General features: G+C 43.0%; 1 protein-coding gene across 1 annotated transcript in view; it reads left to right on the forward strand.

The window, feature by feature from the left end:
• Positions 1 to 10340, forward strand: part of LOC104520697 (alpha-actinin-1) — a gene marked incomplete at its 5' end in the record, with an annotated part of 17951 nt that extends 7611 nt beyond the window's left edge. The window contains 7 exons of the mRNA XM_029083615.1: positions 744 to 926; positions 1344 to 1478; positions 2323 to 2502; positions 3408 to 3554; positions 5522 to 5602; positions 7445 to 7603; positions 9443 to 10340. Of these exons, the coding sequence (XP_028939448.1) occupies positions 744 to 926; positions 1344 to 1478; positions 2323 to 2502; positions 3408 to 3554; positions 5522 to 5602; positions 7445 to 7603; positions 9443 to 9601 (1044 nt within the window). The remainder of the gene's footprint in view (positions 1 to 743; positions 927 to 1343; positions 1479 to 2322; positions 2503 to 3407; positions 3555 to 5521; positions 5603 to 7444; positions 7604 to 9442) is intronic.
• Positions 10341 to 16781: the final 6441 nt, after the last annotated feature.

The following is a 16781-nucleotide window of genomic DNA, read 5'->3' on the forward strand; positions in this document are numbered from 1 at the left end:
TTGATCTTCCAGGCTTCTGGGATGAAGTACCTTAAAGGCTTGTAGAAGCAGTGGGAGATGAGCCAGGACCAACTGGCTTGTCAACTGTCCACAAACTACCAGCAAGTGTGCCCCCACCATTGGTCCTTGGAGCACATTCTGGGCACTGCAGCAAGATGGGGAACAGAGAGGGCCTGTTGTCTTCAGGGAGAAGGAGCTGTTTTTCAGTAGGCGTATATGTTGCCTGTGTGAGTTTGCTGTTGGCTGGAAGACCTTCACCTAGTTCTAAATGACTCTGATCAGCCTGAATCTGACTCTTACTCTTCATCTGGAGTTATCTTAGGTGTAGAACTAGTACCAAGTGGGAGAAGAAAAACATGGTGCATTTAAACTAATGAGACATGACTGCTTTAAAGTAATGCTACTATTCAGATCTTCCCAAAGGGACTGACAGGCAGACACTGAGCAGTGTTGGAGAAACAGTTCCCCCTAAATTATGAGCCAGAATTATTCTGCCACTTTTTGGGATGTGATCTCTGTCACTGGTCAACATGGGACAGAAACAGAGGGGAAACAAGACTTCACTTACTTAAAACAGCTGGTTTAGTGATGCTGGGAGAACCTGAAAAGTGTGTTAGAGTAGCCTGCTTTGTATCTTGGGAATACGTAAGCTTTTGCAGTCACTTCTGCAGGGAAATTTGCTGATGAGGCTACTCAGTGACTACTACTCTTACCATCCCTTTGCTGCTGCCTTCCCTCTGCAGGGATTGACCACAGCCCACGAACAGTTCAAAGCCACTTTGCCAGATGCCGATAAGGAGCGACAGGCTATCCTGGGAATCCACAATGAAGTCTCAAAGATTGTCCAGACATACCATGTGAACATGGCAGGAACGAATCCTTACACTACAATCACCCCACACGAGATCAATGGCAAATGGGAACATGTAAGTTCTTTCCAACCTTGCAAGTGGGGGAGGATGCCACTGTTCCATCACTGGGACCCCAGGAAATGGATTATTTACTCTTCAGTTACCCTCTCATGCTTACTGTTGAGTTGTGGGGAGTCTTTTTGTCATTTAATTAACCAAAGTGAGAACAAGATTCTGCAATTCAGTTAACACTAGCCACCAAAAACCTAAGTAGTGAGTGGAAGCTTCTGGTTTTCTGTGGCCTGAGATGAGTTTGCAGCATGCATCCTACAGCAGATAGAATTCACATTCTATGAGCCTTCCCACCCTGTCCTAAACTGTATGACTGCTTGTTTTCGGTGCAAACACCCACTCCTCCCTTCCTTGCGGCGATTTCTGCATTTACTATACATGTGCCTTTGTATAAACTGTGTGCTTTGTTACTCTTTGTAGGTGCGGCAGCTGGTTCCCAGGAGGGATCAAGCCCTGATGGAAGAACATGCTCGCCAGCAGCAAAATGAACGACTTCGTAAACAGTTTGGTGCACAGGCCAATGTCATTGGACCCTGGATCCAGACCAAGATGGAGGTAGTGCTTTCCTTATTTTGAAACAGTCTGTTTTCCTCTATCATCTTCACTGATCTTCTTATCCTTGGTCTTTCTTGACCACTGTCATGATCAGCCTTCCTTCAGGTTACAGCAAGAGAAACTTTCATAGAAAATATGGAGAATCCCAAGATAGATATCGGTTACTGAAGTGCTTGTACTTTTATTCCTCTAACTTGTTAGTACAGAGATAAAAAACATGATTTAAAATGGGGAACACTGTTCTTTTTAGATTTGTGTTTATATGCAGCAAGCTAAAGACCCTACATCAGAAATGTGTTTTGTGTAACTGCTTTCACAGCAATGGTCTTGATACACGTGACAAAATAAATACAATTAGCATATCAGATATCAGCAGTGGAGACATATTTTTCAGGGGGATCTTCTCTTTAGGTAAGATTTGAGTTAAAGTAATTGGAGTTGATGAAATGGAAAAATATTAATCTATTACTGACGGCAGGAGCTGTAAAGAAGAGGGCAATTACAGAAATATGTCTATGTGAAGGGACTAAGTGTCAGACAGTACATCAGAAAATGATCTTGCTTGATATATTACTAGCTTACAGACTGCAGTTTCCCTTTTTTTTTTTTGTATCCTTCTATTAGACACATCTCATGTGACTCACCTCACTTGGAAAATGTTCAGGGCTCTGCTAAAATTTTTGCTGACACTGTCTCAGCTCATTTAAAGTAACTGCTCCATGAGATTTTTTTTCTTTTTTTGAATCATCATCCTGTGTGAATGTGAAATAGCTACAGTAAATGTCAGGCAGGCTGAGGCTTGTCCTTCCAATGGAATCTAACTTCTTTGGCTTTGCTAATGCAGGAGATTGGCCGCATTTCAATAGAGATGCATGGGACCCTGGAGGACCAGCTCAACCACTTGCGGCAGTATGAGAAAAGCATTGTGAATTACAAACCAAAGATTGACCAGTTGGAAGGAGACCACCAACAGATCCAGGAAGCGCTTATCTTTGACAACAAGCACACCAACTACACCATGGAGGTAAAAGTTTTGGCAGCAGATCAGACAGCCTCATCTGCTGTGGCCAGTTAGCATCAGCCACATCTAGCTCTGGCAACATATTGTGGTTCTCAGGAAAATGGAGAGCTTGACAAGCATGCAACAACATGTCACTGAATATTTTTTTTGCCTTGCTGTACTCCATGCCAACCCATTCCAAGGTACTTCCAAATATAGACAATAGAAATAACCTGAGTGAGATCAACAGTTTTGCTTGAAAAACTGGCTGATATCATTTCTCCTGTCACCCGATTGTGGCAGCCTATTAGCTGGGATTAGAAAGACCAAGGGAGTGCTAGTGATTTTGAGCTGCCACAACCTGGCAGAAGAAAAAAAGTCCAACAAAAGCTTTTTAAAATCAGAGTCTAGCTTTCTGTTGACAACGTGAGGTTTCTTGGAAGCAATCTGAGTTCAACATGAGTCCAGTGGAACAGATGGGCTTTGAAACTTGTCTTTTGGTATCTGGCCAGCTAGCAGAGGCAGTGGAGCACTAGTGTCTTCCAAGGACTGTGGTTTACTTATTTTCTTGGTAAGAGAATTTTCTGCCCAACTAAGTCCTAGAAGCACTGGGTTTGATTCTCATTTGTGTTAAAGGCCCCCAATATGACAATATTTCCTCTGACAAGGCAAAGGAACGTTGCAATAGGACCAAGACCTTCTTAAGATCAGGAACTGGCATCTTCAATATTTTTTTCAGTCAAAATTCAGATTTTAAACACCTGGTTGGCTCACACTGCAGATGAGAAGAAACTTTTCTGATCAAATGGACTTCTCCTACTTGGCCACCAGGATCATTCAGTTTGCAACAAGTAGCACATTTGATCCACTGGCCTCAGAGGCAGAGAGCTACTTTTTAGTTTAAAAATTGTCCCATCCTCTTTTTCCAGCATATCCGAGTGGGCTGGGAGCAGTTACTAACAACAATTGCTAGAACCATCAATGAAGTGGAAAACCAGATTCTGACCCGTGATGCCAAAGGAATCAGCCAGGAACAGATGAATGAGTTCCGGGCTTCTTTTAACCATTTTGACAGGGTAAGTCAGTGCTGACTGCAGCTTGGTAAGCTACAAGCTTCTGTGTAGACTGTGCAGTGCAATAAAAAACAGTCACTGTGATAAAAGTAGATCAATAGAAGATGTTTTGTCTTAAAAATGCCACTTCTCTGGAGCAGTCATTCCTGTGAAGACTGCTAAGTGGTCATTAAGCTGGGAGCAGAAGTATATCTTCACAGGAAACAGCCAAGTTTCCCAATAAATCTAAAGCATGGAAAAGTTTGAAGGCTTATTTGGGAAATTAGACTTTTACCCCATCTTCGCCAGAGAGCAGATTATTTATTATCTTGATTTATAAAATTATTTGGAGCAGCTGTCCTCCACTCTGATATACCATCACATAAACCTGTACTGAAGAAACCAGTATTGTTCTGTATGGAGCAAACAGGAGGATCTCTACATACCATGGCATTGCATGATGAAGATAAGCCCTGATGTAAAGCCTGCCTTCCCTTACTGTGGAAATACATGCCAAGGCACTTACAGGTGCAGTACGAAAAGAATTCCTTAAAGGAAATTCCCGTCCCCTCAATTTTTCAGCTTGTCTGCAGCTCTTCCTTCTACAACCCGAATCACAAAGGTGTCATGTAGGGAAGCAGAGACAGCAGCCCAAGCCTGAAACCAGCTCCGTTATCGACCCCTTCAGTGTTGTCTGGAAATCCATGAGCAGCCTGCAGAGATACTAAGTCAGTGATGCAAACACAGGTTGTTCTCCCCTGCTTGCTGCAGCAGCCAGGCTGTTAGAAAGGTCTCCAGAGAACACAGCTGCAGCCTGCCCTCAGAGGATGGCAACATGCTCACTGACTATTTCAGCCCTTCTCTGTCTGTCTAAGAAAAATGAAAACCATGGCTTCTTTTCTTGGCAGGGGGATCCATAGAGCCCTGTAGATTTTATATTTTGACCTTCCTATTGTTTGCCCCTTCTTCCACAACAGTCTGAGTGATAATGCAGAGAGAACATGAGTTTCTTATCTTCAACTGTGATTTGATTTATGAAGGCTTACTGCTGACTTTAAAAGCTGATTTTTTGAGGAAAGTCACTTGTAATTGGCCCCACTATCCTGGTGTTGGCTTCCTTGATCTGGCCAGAGACAGTGGCAGCAGGCAGGGGCTCTTCAGTTCTTGGAAGCTGTCCTGAGATAAAATTCTGCAGGGTGGATAGGGATTATCAGTTCCTGTGGTAGCTTGTGTATTGTTTGATGGGTACATTGAAACACCGGGGGAGTGGGGAATGAGCAAAGAGAGGAGCAGCTGCCAAGCTGTGCTGTGCTGTACAGCAGTGCTGTTTGCAGAGCTGAGAACTTGAAATAGCTTTACCAGTCACAGTTCCACCTCATGTGCAGGTCTCATAAATACAGCAATAACACTGCTCCCCTGAGCTTCAGCTGTGTTTCCTTGTCTGTTTGTGGGATGCCCTGACAGCTAAGCTTCCTTGGGTGTGTTGCCAAACATACCTGTCCTCACCTATTCCTTTAGTGGGACTTTTGACTAGAAGATTAAGGCAATGCTTCCTACTGCCTCTGCCTGCTTACCTGCACTCCGGGTTACTAGTGAAACACAGGGCTTCTGGCACTGTGGATAACAAGCAGTGACGCAAGTAATTCACTTGGGAGGTAGAGATCTTGAGGCTGCTGAGCATCAACTGTTTTTGTCATTCAAATGCTCTCAAGATGTGACGAGTTCTCTGAGAAGGAACTGTTCCAAGAGCATTTTTAGCACATCCTGAAATGTCATTGTGATATCTAATGTTATGCACTTTTTATTTTTCTTCCCTGTCTTTCTATCTGCATGTCATTCTTCCTCTCCCTCTCTCCTCACCCACTGCATGGTGCACCTGTTTGTTGTCCTTCCACCTCCCTTTGATCTCCTCTGTGTCTCCCCTCCTTCTGCCCCACACCATCACCCCACTGGCACTGCATGTCCTGCTGCCTGGCACACCGCATAACCAGGACCACTCCGGCACACTTGGCCCTGAGGAATTCAAAGCCTGTCTCATCAGCTTGGGTTACGATATTGGAAACGATGCACAGGTACTGAATGCTAGTGGTGAACACAACCAGATGTTAAACTGTGAAAAAAATAACAGATTTTTCCTTTCTTTTCTTGTTTGTCTTAATCCATCTGTCATTGCTGTTCCTGTGTTTGACTATGTATACATCACTTTTCTATACTACTTCCTCTCTAAATGTACTTTGATATCTATTCCTTCTTAATTCCCTTGTTGGTTGTCCTGGGAGAATTCCTTTTATGTCTTCAAACTCTTCCATTTACTTCTGTGTCACTTAACGCTCCTTTTCTTGTCCATCCCTCAATCTTTCTTGCTTGATATCTTAATTCCTTTTTTTCATCATCAATATGTTCCTTGTGTGTATACTATTCCCTGTCCAAAACCACCTTTGCTTCTTCATGGTTTCACAAACTATCTTTTATCTCTTGTTTTCCATTGTCCTGTAAATCCTTCCTTCCATCTCCTCCCCCCTGAAACTCATTCTTTGTAACGTCTCCTGTGGGTTCATTTCTCCCTGGACTGGTCTTCCTTTTCTCTCTTGGCTTTTCCATCTTTACATCATTCCCTGTAGAAGAAGACTGGTATGATGGATTGTGAAGATTTCCGAGCCTGCCTTATCTCCATGGGTTACAATATGGTAATGTAGAGCCCTCTGATACTCCTGTTCAAAATGATTCTTGTAAGCACATTCAGAAATGTGTAGCGAATCAAGGTAAATACAGCCTTACTTTCCAGAATTATAAACAATGGATGTTAAATCTAGTGTTAGTTGTACGTGTAAAATTCTTATCTCGCAGCAGTAGCTGAAGGTAAAAAAATGGAAATCGTTGTCTAATTCGCATGTATTTTAAATAAGAATTGTATTTATCAAACTGCGCAGCTACAAGTGGAAAAAACAATAAACTTCCTTATATTGGTACCTGCGCACTGCACAGCACACACATCCTCTCCAGCTCTAAGTATCAGCTGAGCTCATCTGGAAGTATACATGACCTTATTTCTGAATACACTCCAGTGCTGCTGCTCTCATTCATGCCATTTATTTCACGTCTCCCTTCCTGTACATATCATTAGGTTCAAGTTCCAGTCATCCTCCCCATAACTTTTTCCTACCCAGCATACCTGCATACTCAGAACAGTTAATATGTGGCACCTTGAGAAGCACCGTCACTAATAGGAAGGGCTTCACTGAAGACTGATGCTCATCAAAGGGCAGAAGAAGAGTGTACTGCAGAAATATTCAGCTGTACTCTCAGTATCTTTGCTCCTGATGTCAGCAGTGTTTATTCATCTTACTCATCAGTCCAGTATAAATACAGAGTCTTTAGTGTAGTGTGCCAAGGTGCAGTAACGTTTGATTAGATACCTTAATTACTCTTGAAGGTTTACTGTTCTAGATGAGTCTTCTAACTCATCTAGAACAAGGACAAGGGGCAGAGCAGAGATGAGTCTTCTTCTGGGAACAGGCTCGTTTAGTAAATGAAAGTAAAAGGATTAGAGGAATGCAAATATTGCTTCAAATACTGCTACAGACACCTAGCATGACATGTATTACTGAGAAATTTGTGTCTTCCCCTGAAGTCTGTGTGATGTTGTTCACTGATATGAGCATTGTTCTTGAACTAGATGGAGCTGGATGTTATCCTAGGGCACAGCTGAGAATATTTTATTCCAAAGGACAAATGATTAGGAAGCATTTGTACATAACAGCAAGCTAAAAAAGGATATCTTGATTTTTTTTTTTTTAAGTGGTTTCTATTTGGCTTTGTTTTTCTAGCTGTGAGATGTGCTGCTGAACACTCTCTCCACTTTCATAGCACTGCTGCCCAGATGTCCAGGCTTACATGACTCTCTTGTTCTTCAGGGAGAGGCAGAGTTTGCCCGCATCATGAGCATCGTCGACCCTAACCGTTTGGGTGTAGTGACATTCCAGGCCTTCATTGACTTCATGTCCCGGGAAACAGCAGATACAGATACTGCTGACCAAGTTATGGCTTCCTTCAAGATCCTGGCTGGAGACAAGGTCAGGCTCCACACCTTCTTTTCCTGCATCTGCATTGCTCTTGCTTTCTTTTTTCTCTCTTGTCCCTGAGAGAAAGTGTCGAGGGAAGCACTGTCTAGCGTGGAGGGTATTTTCACAGGAACGTTGTGCAGTGCTGGAGGAGTGCAAGGCTGAAGTGTGGGTTAATGAGCAGCCTGCCAAGGCACTTGAAAGTCCTATTCAGCTGTCACTCAGAACTATGCTGCCCACTCTTGCTTTAAAAATTTAATTAAGAACTTGGTTATGATTTGTTATTTTAAAATGTATGAACAAATTCAACAGATGGTTCTTGATTAGTCTTGAAAAACTATTAATTACTGACAGCTGTAAACTTGAGATGATCTTTCTGATATACATGGGTTGCTGTCAGTTGTTATACAATCAATAGCAGATTTTAATTGAGGATCTGCTGTATCTGCAAGAGGAGCATCTTTTAATCCTAGAAATTGGCTGAAAGTAGGAAAATGCACAGGATGATACTGAAAGTATTAATATTCTAAATTTGCATCATCAGTGGAACCAGCTGATAAAAAACATTATGTACTCTTATTTTTCTTATATAACAAGCCCCACTAGTCTTTTATGTAATTGAACAAATAAAATGTACATGTAATATCAGTATATCTCTATATTTGCTAATGATTTTATTCATTGCTCTTGAAATGTGGGATACCATTTCTCAGATTGTAATGAGTTACCCTTAAATCCAGTACTGGTTTCCATGTTTCATTAATAATCTTTTCATAATCTGTAATGTAGAAACCCATGATACGGATCCTTTAGGCATCTATCTAACTGAAGCCAGTCCTATTGTCTTTCAAGGCCTGAAAATTCCACATTATTCAGATAAGCTAATCACTGAATAAATAGGTACTTTTGGCTACAGTAGTGCTATTAACTCATTTACTCTGTACAGTACATTAAATATGCTTGTCAATGCTTAATATGCTCTAGTGACTATAACATGAATCAGACAGTATTTCAATACAAAGAGAAATACCTCTTACTCATTCCAGTCATTAAACTGAAAGGCAGAGGGAAGAAAAAAAAATAAATAGAAAGTCACAGGAGAGAGAGGTGGTGTGAAACCTGAACCATTATTCAGACGACTGCAAATGCCCATGAGTCAGTCAGTTAAAGGCAACATACTGCTTTGCAAACAGGCAGCTACTGTTACCTACTGCATGGAGAGAAGCCAAGCTGCCTCAGCTCAATGAGTCTCCAGAAGCTGAATTTACATAAGACGTTTTGCTTGCTTATTAAAAATGTCTGCTGTGAAAGGGAAGGATTGTTGGGGGAACTGTAGAAGCAATACAGAGTGTTCGCTTGTCTGCCATCTGCATTGGTGCCACCAACCAGAACTAGTAGGGTTGGATGGCTCCTTTCCTTGCTATGAGGAGAAGCAACAGCAACTCCCAAGCAGCACAAGCAGCTGTTACCTCCTGCCAGTGACGGGCAGGATGCAAATGAAATTTCTTCCTCTCACTTGCTTACAGCAGGACCTCCACTGTCAATGGGAAGGCATAGTCTTACACTCACAACTTACCTTACTTACCTCCAGGTCTTTAGGCGTACCAGCATCCCTCCTGCAAAAACAATCTTTCTTTCCATTGTGAAAACATTTTGCTGGGCAAATGGTAGGGAGAGTGACTCCCAAGTTGTACGTGCAGAGGGCTCCCTGTGTGGGTGTACAGTACTCATCTAAGCTGGGGTCCTGTCCCTGACTGCTGCCTGGTGCTCTGGGGCAGGAGGTGGTTGTCCCTCTGAGGAAGGTCAGTTTTTTGACAGTAACGATCGCCTTATGGTTTGTCCTCGTTGCAGAACTACATCACTGTGGATGAATTACGGCGGGAGCTGCCTCCTGATCAAGCTGAATACTGCATTGCTAGAATGGCACCCTACAATGGCCGTGATGCTGTACCTGGTGCCCTGGACTACATGTCCTTCTCCACAGCGCTCTACGGCGAAAGTGACCTTTAACTTTTTTTCTGTCCCACCACACGCTCCCTCCCCTCTCCCCCGTCCGACACGCCCTTCTTTCTCTTTGCAAAGCAGCCTCTGCTCCGCTCTTTTTTGTGTTTCCCTGTTTTGCTTCAGATAACAGATCACATTTTTAAGTGGGGGGGAGGACATTGACATGGCACCGCCTACCTTGCCCTTGAAATGACAGTTTACAAAATTATTTTGTGCAAAAAAACTTACATTTTAAAAAGAACAGACATATTTTATTATAGAAAAAGGTATTTTTCTCCACCAGATTGAAACTTAAAAAGAAAATGTTAAACTATTGCACCAAATATTTTTTGTTGTGACATAAGAAAAGTCGAGCACAATGTTACATTCCATCCTTTCCAAAAAGAACCAAACAACAACAAAACACCACTTGTTCTGTTAACTTTTACATTTGCGTATGTCTCTTTTATCACGTTTATCTTGGGAGGGGGGAAGGCACACAAGTGCATGTGTTTGCTGGTTCACTCATTTCATGAAAATATTTTATGATAAACTTTTGAAATTGCTGTGTTTTCTAGGGAAAAAAATAATGTACACAGCTCATGTTTTCATATTTAATTAAAAAATACAATATGCTTCCTATGTTTATCAGTGCACAACTTTTTTTGTTGCTGAGAGTTGTCTGGTTTCAGAACATGAAGCTTGAGAGTTAATAACTTTGATATTGCTTGTCACAAACCATATTAAAAATTTCTTGTGATAACAACTCTAGACTTTATTCATTTCTATAGTGAAACTGTTTAATCCTTTTTAGTTAAAACAACAAACAGAGAATCCAAAATATGTCTTTTTAATTAAAATTACAATACTTTAAAGGTAAACTTCTCTCCCCCTTAACCTTCTCATTCTTGTTGAATGATGGAATTTTCACAGCTTTCTGACCACTTTAAATTAATGACTTACATAATTTTTAACCATCCTTGATACACCCACATCTCTAGGAACAATATTCTTATTATTCTTTAAAAAACAGCACAAAACTAGTTACTAGAGCTATGCAAACAAACCACCACCGTATTCTGAACTATGAAAAATTCCTCCACTATTCCCATGCTCAGCATTTAATATCTCACTGCCTTTGATACCACATCTTTTGACATCATAAATTCTTCCAGAGACCTCAAGATCACCTTTGTATTGGACAGTGAAAATAAACTGGCCTTTAGGACAACTCCTTTGGGACCTTTAATGAGTTGTAAAGTACACACGTGTGTGCACACACACACACACATACATGTGCCTGAAAAGGAGCAAAGAGAAGCAGCTAATCCCTGCCCACCATCTTGTATTACAGGTGCGTTTCCTGCCCTCCCACAGCTTTTTTAGGAAGTACAGAGTTAGAAGCGAAAATATGCATTAGTGCCTCATGATGTGTTTCGAGTGAGTGGTTTTTAGGTATGACCCCATACTCTGCAGTTCTAAGGGCAGTTTTTATTTTGAAGTAATGACTGCAGGAGCGGAGAATACATGCACAGATTGACAAGGAGCTCCTGCAGCTCTCGGTAGCATTGCTCTCTGCTCTCCACTCTCCAGGACAGGGTTAAGTCCTGAGGAAGACATTTGTACATGGTAGGTTGGGGTTCAGCACAGCTTTTGGCTTTATTCCTGACCTTGAGTAGGGCACAATAAAAATGACAGCAGTGTGTTGTGATGTATCCCAACCTGACAGTATCTGCATACTGTATTTGGGAAAGGGGATGCTAATGTCTGTTGCCACACTTCCAGGAGACATCAGGACCTGTGTTCTCCTGTGGGCTGGATAATTTGTTCACAGAGGGTAAGTGACTGCTATTTAGCTTCATACATAGACTAGGCCACTGTACTCCCCATAGTTTGTCTTCAAAGGTTGAAGCAGAGGTAGTTCACGTAACATGGTCACATTGTTAATGAGTGCTGGAGTTGAGGATTTTCAGCTACATCACTACTACGTTGCTGTCCTCTTCAAAGATATGGAGTGCTGATTACATTACCATGTCTTAATGTATATAACATAGGTTATCTCTTTGAAAACTAAAACAGCAGAGAGGATGCTTACAGACATGCGCAGATACCCTCTAGTGAAGTTTGCCTCAGAGCACCCATTGCCCTTGCTTTGATAACCCTCTTCTGCAGTAGCTGCCCTGTCCTTGGTTTGCTGTACCTGTAAAAGGACATTTGCACTGTCAAACAGATTGAGGTTCTTTGTGGGCTGTACCCATTCCCAGAAAATGTAATGATTTTTTTTTAATGCGTGCTTTTTATTTATTCATTTATTTAAACAGTAATACCAGGGGGTGGGGGGAATATCCATTGCAGTATTAAAGGACCACTGTCGGTAGAAAAGACCCATGTTATTTTGAAATAGGTCTGGAAAAAGAGCATAGGTGCACCTTGGGCTATCACCTTGGGCCCAGGTCTGCTACTGCTCTGAAAATGGTGCTAAATTATTTGGAATGATTCTGGTTCCAGCACTCTGCAAGTCCATGCTTAGAAATTCCAGAAGTCTTTGCACAGACATTTTACTGAGCTGTGGTGGTGTTGCACTCTGTGACCAGGCTTCACATAAAAACCCCAGCAGGGTGTAAGTATTCATGGGACAAAGAAAACAGGTGGTTCATGCCTGCTCACATCAGAAACTGTTGGCAGTGTGTGGGGTCCTGCCTTGCTAATGTTGCTCCATTGGCACCACAGTGCTGCATCCTTTGGTGAAGTTGAGGTGTTAACAGCACCAGAAAGGCCTCACTTATGCTTCTGAGTAGTTGAATAGAGTTCAAAATATTGGCAGTAGGTGTGTCTAACATTTTAGGCACACGTACTGGTATTTCTTCTGCTTAGGTGGTGTGACCTGTGACAAACTGGCTAGAGTTTATGTGACCTGGTTTTTCCCTCTAGGCTGGAGAGAAGGCCTCCCCATTCCCACCCCACCCAAGGAGGAGCATTAGGATGCTGCAACAACCCATTCACCTTCCTCATATGCAGCATAAGACATATCTTGCAATCGTGTGGCCTAACAGTCTCTGGCAGTTAGTATGCTGAAATCTGAAAAGAGCTTTTTGTATTAGGTAGGCTTATGGCTTTGCAGCTAACAGGCCATTCTTAGCCAAGTCCTGACATCAGCCTTGATGAAATTTGTCTCCGGAAGCAGCTGCTTGCAGCTCAGTGACCGCCCCTTCCCCTGCCAAGAACAGAAGCAGACAAGCCGCTTCAAGCTCTCATCTCCCGCTCAGGGACAAACTGTTTTCATCAGTCTGCCATACTTGGTATTTTCAGGCACAGAAATTGAAACAATACTTTCCCAAGAAATTAACTATTTTCCTTTCCTGGCTGTTGACGTCTTTGGCTGCTGAGATCTCAGTACCTGCCCCTGCATGACTGTCTGACAGTACAGGGGCAAAAAGCACATCAGTGCTCAGACAACATGGGGCTGTCTTGCCTGCCAGAATGTCAACCAGATTTCCAAAAGCCTCTCAAATCTTTCTTGTGACTGTTGCATGTCTTCAGTGCTGGCAGCACCTGGTTTTGGAGCAGAGAGCAGAGCCAGGAGTCTCAAAAGACAATGAAATTAAACTGGTTTGCAGCCTTGAATGAACTTGGTTTCAGAGGTGTATTCATACATCTAGCTGAATCAGACTGACTGATTTTATCAGGGAAATAACAAAGAGGGCAAGGAATAAAGGGAGTGTGACTATCAGCTGGGAAAAGGAATAGCTTGAACTAAAATGACTTTGTTAAGAAACCAGAACACAGGTATGATTTTCAGACCATAACAAGAAAATTATTGATACGACACTACTTGCACCACAGATGGTGGGGTAGCACAGATTCCACCCCACCCCTGTAGTAGCGTAGTACTCAAAAAGCTTAATCCTGTTGAATTAATCAAACTGCTGAGGTGACTCTGGCTGCTGAGAGTTGCTACTGTGTAAACCCTTAAAATCCATTGCATCAGCTCTAAGATGCTGGGAAAGTCTTAGCATACTAAACCTAGATTAACAAAGTATAGGACATATCCTGAGACAGACAGGTAACCAGAACGTTCCCCAGCATGCATGGAAAAAACATGTTCAGTGCTACAGTCAGTAGAAAAATCAGCCATTGCAAGGGATATAGTTGAGTGAAGTCCCCTGTGGTTCTCAGACCACACACGGGAGGAATCCCATGGGTTAGGGCTCTAGAAGGCAGTAGGGGGGTCCAAGACTCCTGCCCTGTCTTTGGACACCACACAACAGTCAGGACGGTTTCTCAGCTTTGTTCTCTGCTTTGATTTCTGGGACACACATGCATGAAATTATGTTGCCAGAAACTCCACCACATCCCGTCCCTGTCTTTTCTCAGTCAGTTTGTTTACACATTTTTGCTATTTGTCAGTAGTTTGGATCCTAGTGACCAAAACCCAGGACATGACCTAGCAAGCATTCAAGCAAATACCAAGAAGGACCTCTAGCTATTGCAAGACCTCAGTGACCCAAATCCTCATACTACTTGGAAAAACATAGTCTCTCACTACTGCTGGGAGAAAACACCTAGTCTTATTCCCACTGTGCAGATGAAGAAGGCACACGGGGAAAAAGGGCTACACCTCACTAGAAGGTAGGAATGGGAAGTCTATATTTACAATTGCAATCAGAACAGTTTCTGTTCAGTTGCTGGAGGTATTGCTCACTAGGCTTTTCCCTGTTGCACCTGAGCCTTCTCTGCACACCTGCATTTCTGCTTCAGGCCTGCAACGCGCCACTGAAATAACAAGACACCTGGTCCCCTGTGGCAATCCCCATCAGGGTCTGAGCATTCCCCTCACAAACACCCCCATGTCACCGGGGGTGGCAAACCTCACCCCGCGTACAAAGAGCAGTACAAACTGAGAAAATAAAATGTCTTCTTCAGGGAAGCAAGAAAGCAGTTCATCTACCCCAGCAATAAACAGGTTATGTTTTTTAAGTATCCTGATTCCCACTGAGTATTTGTTTATATTTGTAGGTGTGCAGTCAGGATGATAATAGCTCCCAGTGGGCTTTCAGATGGTCTTCTGAGAGACCAACCTTCTTGTACAACCAAAATATAATGAGGAAACTAAAATACAGCTTTATTACAAAAGTTGGTTTTGCACATGATAGCTTCCAGAAGTGCTACCCACACACTAGAAGCAACACTGAAGATTCTTCTCATTATATATTTCATGCCTTTTACCACCCATGCAGAGTGTCCACAACCAAGAAAGGGAAAGCAGGACTCCAGCCCAGCTCAGGCGCCGCTGGAGCAGATGGAGCTGCGTTCCAGATGCACAGACACATTCACACATTCTTCCCCACTGTCACAATCCCAGAGGCTGCAGAGATGCAGGATAAAATGGAAAAAGCTTTAATTGGGCTTCCAGCATGGCTTGTCTTAATTATTGCAGGTAACTCAAATCCCTGTTACTCCCATACCATTCCAAGACTGCCACCTAAGGAGCTTTTTTCTGCCTCTGAGGTTCTTACACAGCAATTCAAGCACACCTGCACACAGAGACTCTGGTGTCACTCCTGTAATAGTCCAGCTCTGCTACCTACACAGAATTTGCATAGAAAGAGTCACAGGGCCACCATTTTGAGTGTCCTGGACAGTCTTATACAATAAAGAAGTGAAACAGCCTTACAACTGAACATTGTATTCGCAGTTGTAACACATACTTGCCCCAGCTACAGCTACCCACGCCCCCCCCTTTTTTTTTTTTTTTTTTTTTTTTTTCAAACACAGTTAGTTTTGTTAAGCTGTCACATTACTCAATTTTCTTACCCAAAACAGTTTGCATCAGTTGTCTTGCAGGAAAAACCAACAGCATCCTGGGCAGCATTAGGCAGAGCATTGCTGGAAGGTCAAGGGAGGGAGGTGATCCTTCCCCTCTAGTTGGGACTGGTGAGGCCACACCTGGAGTGTTGTGTCCTTTGCTGCATGAAAGAGATGCAGACTTATTGGAGTGAGTCCAGCACAGGGCCACAAAGATGATTGCAGGACTGGAGCACCTCTCATAGAAGGAGAGGCTGAGAGCTGGGACTGTTCAGCCTGGAGAAGGCTGAATGTGTATAAACACCTGATGGGAGGGAATGAAGAGGCGGGAGCCAAACTCTTCTCAGTAGCATCCACTGACAATTAAAAACCACAAAATTTCATCTGAACACAAGAAAACACTTTTTTACTGTGAAGGTGGTCAAACACTGGATCGCGTTGTCCAGAGAGGTTGTGGAGCCTCTGTCTGTGGAGATATTAAAAAGCTGAGTGGACATGGTCCTGGGCAATCTTGGGGGGTTCAACCAAGGGGTCCCTTCCAACCTAAATGATTCTGTTTATTACGGATGTTGAATGTACAGGTAATCTTCATCCTGAAGAATAATTAAAGGGCAAGAAATTTGAATGATGCCTGAATCTAACATATGATGTCATAAATGTAACTTATTGATATTTACTCCAAATTAAATCAAGAAATCCAGACACGATGCCATCAGACAAGGGGAAAAATGTGCAAAACAAACTAGCTATATTTTAAGTGTCTGGACAGTGAAGATTTAACAAACTTATGTTATACTGAAGAAGTGGACAATAATTTTTATCTTGATCACCATACTGTGAACTGTCATGAATTACACTCTAAGAATTACATAAAATGAGTACATCTCAGTCACTAGTAAACCAGAAAAGTAGTGTGCTGCGTGTGTGTACGTGGGAAAAGTGCTTCTGCTTAAGCAGCTCCATCCCAGCCTGTATCTTTAGCCGCTTTTCCCCACCCAAGGTTTCCCCCTGGTGTCAGCGACAGTAACAGTATTGCGGTTTTATCGAAAGCGGCGTAATTCTGTGTGCTGAAGAGTAGAACATGGTAGTTAGGGGCTGGCTACGGCGAACTGTTGTTGGCAGAACCGTGGTTGTTGAGCTAACGCCTAACGCTTCAGACGAACTCTCCGCCTGTAAACCAGCGCAGGCGCCCGGCTGGTTTGCCATGTCTCGGTCAAAGTCACAGGCCGTTCCGATGAGGTAGGATGGCCGAGTCACGGCCGCAGGCTGGCGGGAGCACACAGCCCCGCTTCCTCGGGAAAGGACTGGGATTTATTTCACGGTGCTCCACAGCAAGCGCCGGCTCCCAGCGCCTTCCTACCCACAGCCTGGGCCTGCTCACGGCAGGAGCCCCCTCGCCTCC

The sequence above is a fragment of the Antrostomus carolinensis genome, unplaced genomic scaffold (assembly GCF_000700745.2).
Source record: "Antrostomus carolinensis isolate BGI_N321 unplaced genomic scaffold, ASM70074v2 scaffold38802, whole genome shotgun sequence".
Taxonomy (NCBI): Eukaryota; Metazoa; Chordata; class Aves; order Caprimulgiformes; family Caprimulgidae; genus Antrostomus; species Antrostomus carolinensis.